The sequence below is a fragment of the Balaenoptera ricei genome, chromosome 10, assembly GCF_028023285.1.
Source record: "Balaenoptera ricei isolate mBalRic1 chromosome 10, mBalRic1.hap2, whole genome shotgun sequence".
In the NCBI taxonomy this organism is placed as follows: domain Eukaryota; kingdom Metazoa; phylum Chordata; class Mammalia; order Artiodactyla; family Balaenopteridae; genus Balaenoptera; species Balaenoptera ricei.
In genome coordinates this window covers 47,023,428-47,039,976 of record NC_082648.1, presented here as the reverse complement: position 1 = coordinate 47,039,976, position 16,549 = coordinate 47,023,428, and the positions used below count along the sequence as shown (strand labels likewise).

Genomic DNA, 16,549 nt, shown 5'->3' with positions numbered 1-16,549 from the left:
TGAGAAATGGTTTGCCTCTCCTTACACTGGTGAATACAAATGAAATAAGGAAATTGGGGGTGGGGGGGTAGGGGAGCTCACCTCACTTTTGTATAATGTCTCCCATGCTTTTCCCACCTCTGGTTCCCATTCTGGGAGCCCTTTAGGATAGGAGATGGAAGGTGAAAAGGAGGAGGAGGAAGTGGAACGCTGGGGGATGGGATGAGAGGGACAAGGGTGAGTTGGAGGCACGGGGCTTTGTTTCACTTCCTGGTGCTTCGGGAGTTGGGTAGGAAGCAAGGTTGGTGGGGCGATTGTGGGACTGTTGTGTGACAGGAACTACTTCCAGGACTAGATCTGACCTGGAGCTGCAAGGAGACCTTGACGTCAGCAGGACCTCAACCGTTATGCAAATTATATTGACAAGCAGGCCTTTCCAGTTGGATGCCCAGACGCCAAATCCAGTTGAAGTTTCCCCAGGTGGTTAGTAATGATGGCTTATATCCAACTCTCACTTTATGCCAAGTACTTAGTTTAAGCACTTTTCATATATTAACCCATTTAATTCTCACAACAACACAATTAGATAGGTACTATCGTTATCACCATATTACAGATGAGGAAACTGAGGTGCAGAGATAAGTAACTTGCCTAAGATCACTATTAAGTGGCCCGAATTACAGTGCAGACTCCAGATCCTGCATTCTCAGTCATTCCATTATATTGGACACTGAGGCAACACTAAGCATCTTAATAAAGTAGCTCATTTAGCCCAGGTATCTCTGGCATCTCAGGCCCTTTAATTCTCACTGTTAAGCCTTTCTTAGAGACCTCACTATGGAAATTTCTCAAAGGGTAGGAACTGTCTCTGTCTCTCAGCACCCATCTTTTTACAAGATTTTAAATCTAGGGACCTCTGAAGTCAGATCAGTTTGAGAGACCCTCTGAGTTAAGGTGTTTTTCTCTCCATCAATGACCTCTGACAAGTCTAGAACCCCTCTGAGTCCTGGAAAACTAAATTCTTGGGTTCTTTTATGAAGGTCTATTTACCAGTCTTTACTGAGAGAGAGAAATGCTTTAAGACTGTATCCTCTATGAGGAATTCCTTCCACCAGAGGCCCTCTATGTGGCCTTTAGAAACTGAGCTAAAATACCCCACAGACATCTAACAACCTGGATCTATTCCAAAGCAGTTCAAGCTCAGAGTTGGACTCCAAGAATCCCTAAGTGCTGACGCTAAATCTGTAAGAGTTTGGGGAAAGCAAATGTCTCAATTTGCTATAACCTGTCCCTCTGAGGAATAATGTCCAGCTCCACGAGCTAGGGGAATTTGATAGCTGAGGGGTCCTGTTTCCTGGAAATATTACCGGCGCCTCTGGGGAGGGAACAATCACAGATGGGAGTTTCAGACGGTTGCCTTTAGAATCGTAGAAGATGCAGCTACTTGGGCCGTGTTAGGAGGCTGCCTCCCGCTTCCTTTTTTCTCTCCCATGCCTGGAAATGATAGGAAATGCCAGCGAGTTTCGGGGGTAACACGGTCGGAGGTGGCGGAGTGCTCACAAGAGCACCACGGGAAGAGGGGGTGGACTGGGCCATACTGGGAATACCCAGCAATCGATTCCCAATGCTTTGCCTTGGGCTCCCCTTATTCTAGTTTCTAAAGCTATCGGGAGCATGAAAGTTCGATTTCCAAGCCTGGGGTTCTCTAATTTTGTTTAAAGAAGGCTTAAAAGAGAAGAGGTTACTTTCTAACAACATCAAACAGGGACAAGGTTTGACTACGTTTGTCCCTACCCGCGCCCCGTAGCTCTTGCTTTTGCCCAGCTCCCGTGTCACACATCTTCTCGCGGGGCCGGCTATACCTGGCTCCTTCCGATTGGCTGAGGTGAGCCCCTAGCCCTTCCTGATTGGAAGCGACGACTGGGAGTGCGCCGTCCTTTCCGTCGTGGAGTTTGGTTGACCCAGAGGCGCGGGGGAGAATTGGGGAAACTGGAATTTCCCGCGGAGCTGACGGCGCTTGCTCTCCCCCCTACTCGTTTTAATTCCACGCGCTCCAAAATATCCGTCATGGAGAAATCTTGGTAATGACCCAATCCCCTTAAGCATCCCGGGAACACATCTGACCCCTGCCCTAATCCCTCCCCTCCCCGCCGCCGGGGGAGAATTATGGGTAATTGATTTTTCTGGTTCCCCAGAGAATTCTGGGTAACTAGCTATTTCCATCACGTACCCCTACCCCCGCCCCAACTGTGGGTAACTGGCCATTCTTATTTTTCCCTAGAGAATCTTGGGTAACATTGCAGAGGATTCTGGGAAATTGACTTCTCTTGTTCTCCCCTCTCAACCACCTACCCCCACCCCTAATTCTGGGAAACAAGCACATTAGCCCCCTCTACCTAACCCCTGCCGCCGCAGTTGCTGATTTTACCACTGATGGTTCAGAGATGAACCAGGCAAGTGAGCAGGCCTGAAGGGAGGTGAAAGGGAAGTCAGGGATTAAGTTAGTGGGGTGGTGGGGAATACAGAGTGCCTAGAGGAGAAGAGGAAGGGACAGCACTTCTCGCACCTCTACCCCAATGCCCATTCCTTTCCTGCTTGTTCATCCCATGCCTAGCATTCTCACATCTTCTGCCTGCACCATCTCCCTCCTGCCGTAAAACCTGGAGCACACTAAATACAAGTACCTGGGCCTACCCCTGACTCAGCTACCTCTTTCCCTTTGCAGGTCAGGATGTCCATTCTAGGTCCACTGGTGTCATCCTGCTGAAGGTTGGGTCAGGCATCCAAAGGGGCTGTGGCAAGGGAGGGTGTGACACGGGTCTAATCTGCTGCCATCATCATCATGAACTTCGAGGTTCTGGACCCCGGACTGGCAGAGTATGCCCCAGCCATGCATTCTGCCCTGGATCCTGTCCTGGATGCCCACCTGAACCCAAGTCTGCTACAGAATGTGGAGCTGGACCCGGAGGGAGTGGCCTTAGAGGCTCTTCCCGTCCAGGAGTCAGTGCACATAATGGAAGGTGTCTACTCTGAGTTGCACAGTGTGGTGGCTGAAGTGGGTGTGCCTGTCTCCGTCTCCCACTTTGACTTGCACGAGGAGATGCTGTGGGTGGGAAGCCATGGGGTAAGAACTGTACTCCTTTGTAATGGCTGGAAGGAGATGTTGGAGGTCTTTTATCTGGTTTTAACCCAAGAACAGGTGCTTTGCAGGGAGCCACTGAGTTGAGGTGATGAAAGTTAGCTGGGTCTCCAAGTCAAGCCAAGAGGAGGGGAGTGGAGGGAGAAAGAGGGAGTCATAGGATCCAGAGATGGGTTACATAGGTGTTCTTTTTCAGAAGGCGTCCCAATTCTACCACAATTTGCCCATTCTATGCTTTGATTAATCTTGATAACTGTACACATCAGTTAGCCTATAACCATCTAAATATAGTCTCTAATGCTTCTCCTCTGTTTTCCATTTTTATAATTATAGAATATTTTCTTTTCTGGCCGTGCCACGTGGCTTGTGGGATCTTAGTACCCCCAACCAGGGATCAAACCCGGGCCCTGGCAGTGAAAGCGCCAAGTCCTAACCACTGGACCACCAGGGAATTCTCTAATTATAGAATGTTTAATGCATGTTTCTGCATACGTTACATGGAATCATTTTGTCTTTGGCTGATTTTAATCTCTCTGGGAGCAGTTATCATTGTTAATTTCTTAAAATGTATCCATATTGCCAATATGCTAGGCAGCCCAAAGATTTTGTAAGAAATAACATGGTATCCTTGGTTTACTAATTTACCTTCCATAGGGCGGGAATTGTTTTTCCATTGGAATGAGTGAATTTTTTTGGTAGTACACTCATTTCAGTAGGCAGTGTCTACTGATAGGCTAGGCCCAGGGAATAAAGCTGAATAAAACGTAATCATTGCCCTCAAGGAGTTCACAGGACAACGAGGAAAACAGACATATGAACAGATAATTTTATGGTACTTTAAAAGAAACTAAAATGTTTCACTTAATAATTATGAATTTAGCATATAAACTAATAAATGCCAGTGTGAAAATACGTACTGGGTGTTGGTGAGCATAGAGGAGGATTAGAGGATCTCCAGAAGGAAGTGACACCAGCGCTGAGTCTTGAGAGATGAGTAGGAGTCAGGTGAAGAAGAGGGGGAAATGCTATCTTGGCAAAAGCAACGGGATAAACAGTGATTCCCAAGATATTACATAGCATGATGATTGCAGAGTGCAGGAACTATAAGCAAGTAGGGTTTACTGGACTAGAAGATGAAGCTGAAGAGTTAGACATTTCTTCAGCCAGTGTTTTTGAGCACCTTTAAGGTGCCAGACCTTGCTCTGGGGTCTAAGTTTGGAATAAGCATTTTAAAAGGCAACACAAATATATTTATGACATATCAAGTGTTGCTTAGAATCCTTAAGAAAAATACAGTGGAATAAGGGAGTTGAGGTATCGAAGGGTGGGAGGTGTTGCTATTTTACATAGTTGGTCAAGGGAAGGGCTCTCTGATAAAGTCACATTTGAGTAGAGACCTGGATGCAGGCCAGGATGTCCATTCTAATTTCCCTAGAAGGGAGGGAGGGAGCCATGCAGATATCGGGGGAAGAGCCTTCTAAAAAACCTCATATGCTATGTTAAAAGAGTTGGACTGATTCTTCAGTCCACTGAAGTTTTTTATCCAGAAAGACAAGGTCCGGTTTGCATCTTAGGTGGAGTGCTGAGGTAGTAGTATAGAGTTTGATTTAAGGGGAATGGGGCAGGACTCAGTGAGGTCAGTGTGCAGGATGTTGTAGTAGTTCACATAAAATACCTTGAAGGCCTGAATGAAGCACTGTAGAGATTTATACATGAGAACAGATTTGAGAAATATTTAGGAAGTAAAATAAATAAGATTTAAGTCAACTACCAGGGACTTACTCCACTGAGTAGATCATGGTACCATAGGGAATACAGTTAAGAGGAATTGAAATGGGGTACAGATGGTGAATTTTTTTTTAAATTAATTTATTTTTGGCTGTGTTGGGTATCTGGTGCTGCGCGCGGGCTTTCTCTAGTTGTGACCAGCAGGGGCTACTCTTCGTTGTGGTGTGCAGGCTTCTCACTGCGGTGGCTTCTCTTATTGCGGAGCACAGGTTCTAGGCTCGCGGGCTTCAGTAGTTGCAACACTCGTGGGCTCTAGAGCGTAGGCTCAGTAGTTGTGGCGCACGGGCTTAGTTGCTCTGCGGCATGTGAGATCTTCCCGGACCAGGGCTCGAACCAATATCCCCTGCATTGGCAGGTGGATTCTTAACCACTGTGCCACCAGGGAAGCCCAAGATGGTGAATTTGATTTAGGATGTAACAAGTTTGAGGTTCTCATGGGATATCTAAAGAGAGATATATAGTAGGTATTTGGATGTATAAGTCTGAAGCTTGAGGCAGTGGTCTGGGCTAGAGGAGAAAAGTAGGATTCATCAACTTTAAGATAAATGGTTAAAACCTTAAGAGTGGGTGAGATTATCTAGGAAGAAAAGTAGAGTGAGAAGATAGTGGGCTGGGAATAGCCATGTTTCAAGAGTGGTCATAAGGGTTGCACATAAGGAGAAGATAGTGAGCTAAGCGTCAGGAGAGAAACCAGGAGTGGATGATGTCATAGGAGCCAAGGATGGCATGAGTTTCACATTCTCTCTAGTCCAGCCTGTGACCCACAGTACACATTTCCCAGTTGGCTGGTAGAGATTAAGACTTGTCTATGGGGACTTCCCTGGTGGCGCAGTGGTTAAGAATCTGCCTGCCAATGGAGGGGACACGGGTTCGAGCCCTGGTATGGGAAGATCCCACATGCCGCGGAGCAACTAAGCCCGTGCGCTACAACTACTGAGCCTGCGCTCTAGAGCCCACGAGCCACAACTGCTGAGCCTGCGTGCTGCAGTTGCTGAAGCCTGTGAGCCTAGAGCCCATGCTCCACAACAAGAGAAGCCACCGCAGTGAGAAGCCCGCGCACCACAATGAAGAGTAGACCCCGTTCACCACACTAGAGAAAGCCCGCGCGCATCAACGAAGACCCAAAGCAGGCAAAAATTAAATAAATAAATAAATAAATAAATTTATTTTTTAAAAAAAGACTGTGGAACATAAGAAAGCCAGCTGGCCATTGGAGGATTAGACCCACGTCCCTGACCTTCTGAGCACTGTTCTAACCAACTGAGCCATTACCTATTCAGCAAGGACATTGTGAGGATAAAATGAGGTAGAGTTTATAGAACTACTTTGTAAAGCATTAAACAAACATAAGATAGTATTATCAGTGTTTTTATCACTAAGATTGGTGCTCAGCCTTATGCCTTAGTCACTGCTAGCCAGAAAGGCCAGGCAAGAATGGAGAAAAACTGAGCAATGTCCAGTCTCTGATTTGTATCTGGGATGGCCTTGCCCCTCCACTCAGGATGTCTCTCATCTTTTTGTCCACTACAGGGCCATGCCACGTCATTTTTCGGCCCAGCTTTGGAACGCTACTCATCATTTCAGGTCAATGGCAGTGATGACATTCGGCAGATCCAAAGCCTGGAGAATGGCATCCTTTTTCTTACCAAGAACAACCTGAAGTATATGGCCCGTGGAGGCCTCATTATATTTGATTACCTGTAAGTGGTTTCTCACCTCTGGAGTGGGAAAGAGGGTCCCTCACAGAGTGGGAAGTCTAGAGAATTGGAAACTTTTGAGACCCTGGCCCCTTAGCTTTTCCTCTCTCGCAGGCTGGATGAGAGTGAAGATATGCACAGTCTGCTGCTGACTGACAGCAGCACTCTGCTCGTTGGTGGGCTGCAGAACCACATATTGGAGATTGACCTTAACACTGTCCAGGAGACTCAGAAGGTACAAGCAGGGCCTGAGGTTATTGGAAGGAATATAAACTGGAAATGCCTGTGATGTGTGTGACCTTTCTGTTCCTTTGGTCTGTGGGAAGAATCATTCTCACTGGTTTCTCCCGCTTCCCTCCACAGTATGCAGTTGAGACACCTGGAGTCACTATCATGAGACAGACGAATCGCTTCTTCTTCTGTGGCCACACATCTGGCAAGGTGACTGACTACGTTCCATTCTTCCTCCCACCATGGGGCTGTGTTTCACCAGATATGTGATTGGGCTCTGCCTTTTCCTCATTTCTGGGGCTGTAGTTGGAGGGTGGGAGGAATGAATTGAGTTCCTACTTAGCCATGTTATACTATGAGATTATCTTTCAGCCTGATGTTTTCTGTTGTAAATGGGTATCTCAGATGCAAAGGGGTAAACAAGAGCTCTCTTTGGGGTCCCATCTGGCTCTTGGCATCTCTTTTTGCTTTTTTTTATGCTTTAATTGCCTGTATCCTAGAGCCGTAGTTCTTTGGGTAGGGGCCTCACAAGGTTGGGCAGGTGGCAGGTCCTCTTCCTGAGAGCAGCGTTGGCAGATAACCAAGTTCTCTCTTCTTCAGGTTTCCCTGCGAGACCTCCGTACTTTTAAGGTGGAGCATGAGTTTGATGCCTTCTCAGGGAGTCTGTCGGATTTTGACGTGCACGGCAACCTGCTAGCCACTTGTGGTTTCTCCAGCCGCCTCACCGGCCTGGCCTGTGACCGTTTCCTCAAGGTGTATGATCTACGCATGATGCGTGCCATCACGCCACTTCAAGTTCATGTGGATCCTGCCTTCTTACGCTTCATCCCTACATACACTTCTCGTCTTGCTATCATCTCCCAGTCAGGTATGAAGGGGATGTAGGATGGGGTAGGAGGAGTCGATGAGTGAAGGGGAACTAGGCACGAGAAGGAGTGTGCTCCCTGGAATTTGTTGGGGAAAAGTAACCTTTCTGAGGGGTCTCAGGGTCTCACTTAGGTTTGGTAAGAGAGTAGAGCTTTTATTTTCTCCCTGAGTGTGAAGAACACATATGCAAAAAATATAGGTAGAGCAGGCAAAACAACTTTAGAACTGTCTTTTGCTGGGTAGCAAACCTCCCTGTGGTTTATGGGAAGGCATCAGATGGTACTTTCTCTTATCTCTAGGAACGGATTTGGGGCCCATCTTTGCTTGATACCAGGGGAAGAGGGTAGGAAGGGCATAAAAGGATGGCTCCCTTTCATCTTCCAGGGCTCAGTGGGCTTCCTCCTCCCTCCTAGGGCAGTGCCAGTTTTGTGAGCCCACAGGCCTGGCCAACCCAGCAGACATCTTTCACGTGAATCCTGTGGGGCCTCTGCTAATGACGTTTGACGTGTCAGCCAGCAAGCAGGCCCTCGCCTTTGGGGATTCTGAGGGCTGTGTGCATCTCTGGACTGATTCCCCTGAGCCTTCCTTCAACCCCTACTCCCGTGAGACCGAGTTTGCTTTGCCCTGTCTCGTGGACTCACTGCCTCCTCTGGACTGGAGCCAGGACCTGCTGCCTCTTTCCCTCATCCCTGTCCCGCTCACCACTGACACGCTTCTCTCTGATTGGCCTGCTGCCAACTCCGCTCCAGCTCCCAGGTTGTACCTCACATCTGGGCCAAAAGGAGGGAGGGGGAAAGGGCCAAGATACCAGGATTCTCTGCAAGCCCTGTTATTATTCTACTTCTTTCCTGATTTTTGTCTACTCTCAGTATTTTCTTTTTTTTTCTGGTCCCTTGGGGATTGGGGCTGAATGGGCAGACACCACAACCTTCAAGCCCTAGAACTATGCTGCATTATAGGCGAGCACCCCCTGTGGATGCAGAGATTCTGCGCACCATGAAGAAGGTGGGCTTCATTGGCTATGCACCCAACCCCCGCACCAGGCTGCGCAATCAGGTATGTTCAGAGAGGAGAGGGTCAGCCCCCGCCCCACGCCATTGGTGTTTCTCCTGTCTTTATCCTTTAGTAGTTCTCATTAGTTTTTTTAAAATAAATTTTATTTATTTATTTATTTTTGGCTGCGTTGGGTCTTCCTTGCTGCGCGCAGGCTTTCTCTAGTTGCAGCGAGCAGGGGCTACTCTTCGTTGCGGTGCGCAGGCGTCTCATTGCGGTGGCTTCTCGTTGCGGAGCACGGGCTCTAGGCGCGCGGGCTTCAGTAGTTGTGGCTCGTGGGCTCAATAGTTGCGGCTCGCGGGCTCTAGAGCGCAGGCTCGGTAGTTGTGGCGCACAGGCTTAGTTGCTCCACGGCATGTGGGATCTTTCCGGACCAAGGCTCGAACCCGTGTCCCCTGCATTGGCAGGCGGATTCTTAACCACTGCGCCGCCAGGGAAGTCCCTTCTCATTAGTATTTGCTTTTAGTCAGTCAGTAAAGGTTTTTTGAAGCCTACTGAATTGAAGGTACTATACTAGGTGTTAGGGTTCAGAGACATAAAAGATAGGATCCTTGCTCTTAAGAAGTTTAGTGTTTGGTTGGTGAAGATAAGACCTGTGCATAGCAGAAATTATTTATGTTCTATCGTTAAATGCTAAAGGCATGTTAGAAGCATTCAGTGCAAGAGCTGTTTAGAGGGAAAACGGTACTCTGGGCTAGAGTGGTCAGGGAGGGCACACTAAAAGAGGTGGATGTTGAGCTGGAAAGGTGAAAGACGGGTAAGTAGGTAGTAACAGGGGAGGCTTTCAAGATGAGAGAACAGTGTTACTAGAAGTCTCAGAAGGCCTGACAGGGACTATGCTGGAGCGGCTGTTAGTATTAGGAAACAGTGAGAGATGAAGTTTGGAAAGGGGCCGGTTGTAAAGCCTTGCATACCAGTGTATAGCAGAAGAAGTGATGCACCGAAAGGGCCATTCTGGGTGGGGTAGTCTGGTGGCGGCATGCTGGACAGTGTACATGGGGGAGCCCAGTGTGGCAGCCATCGGCATTGTCCAGCTGTGATGAGGTAGGGTGATGGCAGGGGGAATGAAAAGGAAGCAGTGGATGCTGAAAACCCCATGAAAGTAGAAGGTTCAGGAGTTGGTGATAGCTTCAGTGTTGGAATAAAGGAAACCAAAGATGATTATACACATCCAACGAGGCTACCTCTTTTTAAAAACCCTAGATTCCTTACCGACTCAAGGAGTCTGACAGTGAATTTGACAGCTTCAGCCAGGTCACTGAGTCACCAATAGGGCGGGAAGAGGAGCCACATCGCCACATGGTCTCTAAGAAATACCGCAAGGTGCTGGGGGATACCAAGGAAGGGGCCCTCTGGGATGTGGGGAAAGGTTCCCCGGGAAGTGGGTCATATGAGAAAGAATTGAAGGGCTCATTCAAGAAGCCTTCACCTATCACTCTGGACTCAGGAGGGAGGTTTGGGGGAAGGTTATGGCTATTGCAAAGATTTAGGGGACTCTGAGGGTGTCTTCCTCTTGCTCAGACTGTTTCTGCTTCAGGTGACCATCAAATACTCCAAGTTAGGGCTGGAGGACTTTGACTTCAAACACTACAATAAGACGCTGTTTGCTGGATTAGAGCCCCACATCCCCAATGCCTACTGTAACTGCATGATCCAGGTAAGGCTGGGTGTTCCTGCGACTTGAACATGTCTACTGCTTTTCTTTTTCTCTGTGGGCCCCCCAACCCCTCGTCTTTTTCCAGATCTCCCCAGCCAAGTCCACTTTGGCCTCCTCTACCATTCTTTCTTGCCCCTCAGCCTTCAAGTCTCCTCTGTGAGCTCTACTTCTTCAGTGGACTCCGGCTCTGTATTCTCCACCATCTCTTAACCTTCCGATATCTCTTCCTCCCTGTACCAGTTTCTGCATCAGATCTCATGCTCTTCCCTCCAGGTGCTCTATTTCCTGGAGCCTGTTCGCTGTCTAATCCAGAACCACCTTTGCCAGAAGGAGTTCTGCCTAGCATGTGAGCTGGGCTTCCTCTTCCACATGTTGGACCTCTCCCGAGGTGACCCTTGTCAGGTCAGTGCCTGGAGACCTGGGACAATAAAAGGGGAAGGGAGGTGGACAGTAGGCAGGGTCATCACTCTGCAGATGGCCACCAAAGAGAAAATAACCCTTTTCCACCAACACACTTCCTGGATTCCAGGGCAGTAATTTTCTTCGGGCGTTCCGCACCATTCCTGAGGCCTCAGCCCTTGGTCTGATTTTGGCTGACTCGGATGAGGCTTCAGGCAAGGGCAATCTGGCCAGGCTCATTCAGAGGTGGAATCGCTTCATTCTCACTCAACTGCATCAAGATTTGCAGGAGCTGGAAGTACCCCAGGCTTATCGAGGTGCTGGAGGCAGGTATGGAATTGGGACAGGAGTAGTTAAAGCCCTCATGATAAGCCCCACTGTGACTTAAAGGGTCTCCTAACTCCCTCGGTGTGCATATATTGCCCTCCCCACTCTTAGCAGCTTTTGCTCATCGGGAGACTCTGTCATTGGGCAGCTGTTCAGCTGTGAGATGGAAAACTGCAGCCTCTGCCGCTGTGGCAGTGAGACCGTGCGAGCCTCATCCACCCTGCTCTTCACGCTCTCCTACCCTGAGGGTAGCAACAGTGGTATACCCTGCAGCTGGGTTGGGGAGGCTCCCCCAGATGTCCTGTAACATCAAGGAGAGGGTGTTGGGGGGCTAACAGTGGGTACAGGGAGGACCCGGAGTGAAGCATCCAGTTTCCCCTCAGATAAAACCGGGAAGAACTGTGACTTTGCTCAGGTGCTGAAGCGAAGCATCTGCCTGGAGCAGAATACACAGGCCTGGTGTGACAACTGTGAAAAGTACCAGCCCACGGTGAGTGGGCTGTTGCACTGGACTAGAGTCCTGCCATGTTGGGGACTCGGCCATGGTCTCATCTGGGACTGGCTGGGTCAGCACCACCATCCAGCGATCTATAGGGAGTGGGAAGAACCCCAGCTGGAGGATGCAGATCCAGGCTTAACTGTTCCTGTCCAGGTTTCTCTCCCTGTAGGCCGCCTGCCATTCCTTGTTTGTTTTATCCTCTCAGATTCAGACCCGCAACATCTGCCATCTCCCAGATATTCTTGTCATCAATTGTGAGGTGAACAGCTTGAAAGAAGCTGATTTCTGGAGAATGCAGGCTGAGGTAAGGATTGAGTCTGGAAACAGGACTTTAGGAGTACTTTTTAATTCCTCCCTCTTTTGACTTCCATATATGATTAATGTTCCTGAGGAATTGGATATTTTCTCCTTTGTGTTCAGGTTGCCTTCAAGATAGCAATAAAGAAGCATGGTGGGGAAATCTCCAAGAATAAGGAGTTTGCTTTGGCTGATTGGTAGGTATTGTCTGTAGAGTGGTCAAAGGATTGAACTACTACTCAGGGGCTCCTCTTGTCACTGGTCAGATCTCCTCAGAACAAATTTCCAATTCTCCTGTCCTGATAGGAAGGAACTAGGGAGTCCAGAGGGCATGCTGATGTGTCCCTCCATTGAGGAGTTGAAGAATGTCTGGCTTCCTTTCTCCATTCGAATGAAGATGACCAAGAACAAAGGGCTGGATGTTTGCAATTGGACTGATGGGGATGAGATGCAGGTTGTTGAAAAACTGGGAAGAGGAGGGGGAATAAGGGAGAGAAGGTCTGGGAATTCCCTGGCGGTCCAGTGGTTAGGACTCGGCGCTCTCACTGCTGGGGCACCGAGTTCGATCCCTGGTCGGGAACTAGAATCCCATAAGCCGCGTGGCACGGTCCAAAAAAAAAAAAAGGAGAGAAGGTCGGGGCAGAAGCAAGGCAAGGGGAAGGTGGAATTTAGCATAGGGGGAAAAAAGGAAATAAGGCCTAGTATTCACCAGTTGTGGGCTTTTCCAGAGTGACTCAGTTCAGTGTTGGGAGTCATAGATGGGCTAGGATGGAAAGAACCCACCCTCGTCCCCCATCCCTATACCCCAAACTCCCTGTCCTCTATCCCCATTCCCCTTCCTTCCTCATCCTTAAACTTAGCTTAGCAGCCTGGGTACCCCCCTCACAGTGGGGCCCAGCCAGGGCAGACGAGGAGCATGGTGTCTATGTGTATGACCTGATGGCTACTGTGGTACACATCCTGGACTCACGCACAGGGGGCAGCCTGGTGGCTCACATCAAAGTTGGAGAGACCTACCACCAGCGCAAGGAGGTGAGTGAGGTAATACAGGGCAGGGACACTCCTGGTGGTGGCCACAGTGGAGTCCCAGGTCTGTCATTATCTTAAGTCTGAGCCAGAATGCTCCAGCCATCACTTTGGCATCACTGTGTCTCTGTTATCTCCACAGGGTGTTACCCACCAGCAGTGGTATCTCTTCAATGACTTTCTCATTGAACCTATTGATAAGGTTAGTTGTAATACATTCCATTCCCCCTTTCATCTCCCTTTTTCTTAGCATCCTCATCCTCAGTGCCTGAGAGAGTGCCAGGCAGATTCAGAGGGAGGGATGGGGCCTCAATAATAAAAATCAGAGCTAAAAATAGCACCTGAGTCCTGTCTTCTCTCTGACTTGGGATAAAGGGAAAAGGGGCATATATGTAGGCCATTAAGTGCTTTTTCTTTTATAGCATGAAGCTGTGCAGTTTGACATGAATTGGAAAGTCCCTGCTATCCTTTATTACATCAAAAGGAATCTTAATTCCAAATACAACCTGAACAGTAAGTGGTACAGTGTAGACCCAAGGGTGTAGGCAATTTAGATTGGTCTTCAGGAAGAGATCTGGGAAATAGCTTGTTAAGATTAGGATTGGCGACCAGTGCTAATATTTCCAGGGACAGTAGAGCAATTCCTGCTCATCAGGCCTTAAATTTAGAATCTGGAGATACTGAGGGTGTCGAGGGAAGAGGTGATGGGGGGGAAGTCTGATCAAAATGGCTATGGTTATGATTTTGAGCCTAACCATTCTTATCCCCAAGCGAAGATCTCTTTTTTTGGTGATGAACTTCTTATTAAGTCCCTTTTTGATGCCTTTAAACCATAGTTTCTCTGTAACTTTATTTTTCTGGATTTTCTAAGGTAAAGTCTAAAGTGAGAATCTTATTCCTTCCTCTCTGTTAACTTTTTTGGGTTTTTTTAGCATATTTCCTGATAATTTTCTGATTTGACCTGTTCCGTCTACCTGCTCTGTCCATCAGACATGATCTTTTTACTCACATGCTTTGATTATTGGGATAACAGTGTAGACCTGGTCTCTGGTAGCCACTTCGGCTTCCCTCCCCTGGTCACTTCCCTTTCCCCAGCCATCTGTCTTCTGGATTCTCCCTTCCAGTTAAGAACCCTATCGAGGCAAGTGTTCTGCTGGCTGAAGCCTCATTAGCACGGAAGCAGCGGAAAACACATACGACCTTTATTCCCCTGATGCTGAATGAGATGCCACAGGTTGGGGACTTGGTGGGCCTGGACGCTGAGTTTGTCACCCTTAATGAGGTAACCAAGACCAAAAAGGGTGGGGTGTTAGAACAGAATTCGGGGGATATTAGGAGTCATAAGCATTTCCCTGATTTCCTTATGAACTCTTCTCATATAGGAAGAAGCAGAGCTGCGCAGCGATGGCACCAAGTCTACCATCAAGCCAAGCCAGATGTCAGTAGCGAGGATTACCTGCGTTAGGGGCCAGGGACCCAATGAGGGTATCCCCTTCATTGATGACTACATCTCTACCCAGGAGCAGGTAATAGGATGTGGAGATGCAAGTGAGACAGACCCTGTGCTTACATAGAGTGCCCTAGAACCCAGGGAAGAGTGGCAGGGGGAACTGTGCACCTCGTTTCCTGGGTCACTTGACCTTTTCTCTATCCCTAGGTGGTGGATTACTTGACTCAGTACTCAGGGATAAAGCCAGGAGACCTTGATGCCAAGATTTCCTCTAAGCACCTCACAACTCTAAAGTCTACCTACTTAAAGCTTCGTTTTCTCATAGACATTGGAGTCAAGTTTGTGGGTCACGGTCTGCAGAAGGACTTCCGGGTCATCAACCTCATGGTTCGGGCGGGGCTCCTTTAAGAGTCTTTCTTTGTGTGTGGGCCCCCCAGGGTATACATTGTGCTTTTGGAAAATGGGAAATTATGGATCCCCTACCTTCAGTCTCCCACTCTTTTATCCCTGACAGGTGCCCAAGGACCAAGTCCTTGACACTGTTTATCTATTTCACATGCCCCGAAAACGAATGATTTCCCTGCGATTCCTTGCTTGGTACTTTCTGGGTGAGTTGTTCTGCCTTGTAGCCCTTGCTGTGCTCAGCAAGAGCATGAAAATGTGTGAGAGGCCAAGGGGAGTAGGTACGACCCTGGGTTAGTGGTGAGAGTTACTGATGGATTTAATTAGCTTCAGTATCCCTTCTGTGCACTAGGGTTGGTGTTTGGCTCTTTCCCTTAAGGGTAGTCAGGTTTTTGTTGTTGTTGTTTATTGGGAGTTGGGGATGTGAGTAGAGGACATGTCCTTACCTTCCTTTGCTAGGCCCCAAACTATTCCACCTCTACTTCCCCCCAGACCTGAAGATTCAAGGGGAGACCCATGACAGTATTGAGGATGCCCGCACAGCCCTTCAGCTTTACCGAAAGTATCTGGAGCTAAGCAAAAATGGCACTGAGCCTGAGTCCTTCCACAAAGTGCTCAAGGGCCTTTACGAGAAAGGCCGAAAGATGGACTGGAAGGTGCCTGAGCCCGAGGGCCAGACAAGTCCCAAGAGTAAGGCCTGGGATGGGACAGGGGAAACTGGACTGGGTGGGTTTTGGTTGTATATGTGAAGATTATACCCACCGTAATAAGAATGATGATGATGTTAATAACAGTACCACCCCAACAGGTTGTAATATAAAGCACTTAACAGTTTACAAAGCACTTAATCCTCAAAGCATTCAGTGAAATTGATTTTATTATTGAAACTCTATTGGTCCTAACCTCTTCTTGCCCAGTTCTAAAATGTTTGGGGCAGGTCCATGCCCTCTTTTCTATTGCATTTTTCCTTCATAAGAAGTGTCCCAGGTGCTTTTTCTCCACTCATCTTAAGAGTCAATGCTCTTCGTTTTGTCTCTGACAGATGCAGCTGTCTTCTCTTCAGTGCTGGCGCTCTGACCTCACCCTCTCCCAACGAACAATTCCCTCTCCCTTCAGTTTTCTGTGGCCCTAGAAGTGGGAGATGGCTTCCCAAGTTGGCTATACCCTGTCTACTTCCAGAATTGGACTTGCTCAGGGTCTACAGATGGTGCTATTAATAGAACTGGAATGCAGCAGAACTGTAGCAAAGGGTCTAGGAGCCAGATTCCTTTTTCATCCTTTGCAAAATAGTGGGCCAGAAACAGAGTCTAGAATTGACCCAGATGGAAAGTAATTCATGTTCTTAATAAATATCCTGGGTAATTAATGCCCAGGCAAAGAAGCTCCTGGAACCAAAACTCTCAGTTTCTAGTTGGCTAAGTACTGAAGTCCCAGACAGTGACAGGATACAACAATAGCTCAAGACCTAGCTTAAGTCTGACTGCTTGAGGGTTGTCTGGAGGGGCCAGCATTTAGAGTCTGGTGGTCCCAAGCAAACCAGCGTTGCCAACATTATTATTGCCGAAAGGGCCTTTGGGTCCTAGACAAAGCTTCGCTGCTGGCTTCATTCCTGTTGACAGCTGAGAAGCATCTGTCTTCCATCCACTCTCCTGTCCCAGGTTTTGTTTTCTTGTTATTTTTTAAAATTTTTGTCTTAAATTGCATGTTTTATAAAATAAAAACAAAAATATTATTGTCA

The 16,549-nt window shown here is 48.1% G+C and overlaps 2 protein-coding genes across 11 annotated transcripts in view; one reads left to right on the top strand and one right to left on the bottom strand.

The window, feature by feature from the left end:
- IL23A (interleukin 23 subunit alpha) overlaps positions 1-2,076 on the bottom strand; it is a 6,081-nt gene extending 4,005 nt beyond the window's left edge. For 3 of the 7 annotated variants that reach the window (XM_059936196.1, XM_059936200.1, XM_059936201.1), the window contains exons 1-2: positions 1,774-2,076; positions 1,347-1,473 (exon numbers count right to left, since the gene is read on the bottom strand). The gene's annotated coding sequence lies outside the window, so the exon portion shown is untranslated. Of the gene's footprint in view, positions 1-81; positions 1,474-1,773 lie in introns of all 7 variants that reach the window. The other 4 variants (XM_059936197.1, XM_059936198.1, XM_059936195.1 and 1 more) reach the window with 3 other exon arrangements.
- On the top strand, positions 1,892-16,549 carry PAN2 (poly(A) specific ribonuclease subunit PAN2). Of its 4 annotated transcripts, none has more exons than XM_059936189.1 (26): positions 1,892-2,060; positions 2,705-3,103; positions 6,437-6,606; positions 6,718-6,838; positions 6,967-7,044; positions 7,435-7,702; positions 8,115-8,457; positions 8,661-8,757; positions 9,958-10,077; positions 10,292-10,411; positions 10,685-10,813; positions 10,941-11,140; positions 11,252-11,397; positions 11,521-11,627; positions 11,842-11,940; positions 12,057-12,130; positions 12,240-12,387; positions 12,822-12,965; positions 13,102-13,161; positions 13,382-13,472; positions 14,084-14,241; positions 14,342-14,485; positions 14,617-14,796; positions 14,924-15,017; positions 15,304-15,501; positions 15,854-16,549. In XM_059936189.1, exons 2-26 carry the CDS (start codon positions 2,822-2,824, stop codon positions 15,886-15,888), a joined length of 3,606 nt encoding a protein of 1,201 aa, XP_059792172.1. In that variant the 5' UTR covers positions 1,892-2,060; positions 2,705-2,821; the 3' UTR covers positions 15,889-16,549. The 4 variants fall into 4 exon arrangements, with proteins under 4 accessions (XP_059792172.1, XP_059792171.1, XP_059792174.1 ...); XM_059936188.1 differs by having other exon boundaries at positions 11,249-11,397; XM_059936191.1 differs by having other exon boundaries at positions 1,893-2,060; positions 11,252-11,385.

What these genes read in the sequence shown, in the direction of transcription:
- PAN2 (XM_059936188.1), top strand. Translation starts at nt 2,822, where the DNA reads ATGAACTTCGAGGTTCTGGACCCCGGACTGGCAGAGTATGCCCCAGCC. An exon ending in TGTGGGTGGGAAGCCATGGG is followed by an intron (nt 3,104 to 6,436) that starts GTAAGAACTGTA and finishes TGTCCACTACAG; the next exon opens with GGCCATGCCACGTCATTTTT. An exon ending in GTGAAAAGTACCAGCCCACG is followed by an intron (nt 11,628 to 11,841) that starts GTGAGTGGGCTG and finishes TTATCCTCTCAG; the next exon opens with ATTCAGACCCGCAACATCTG.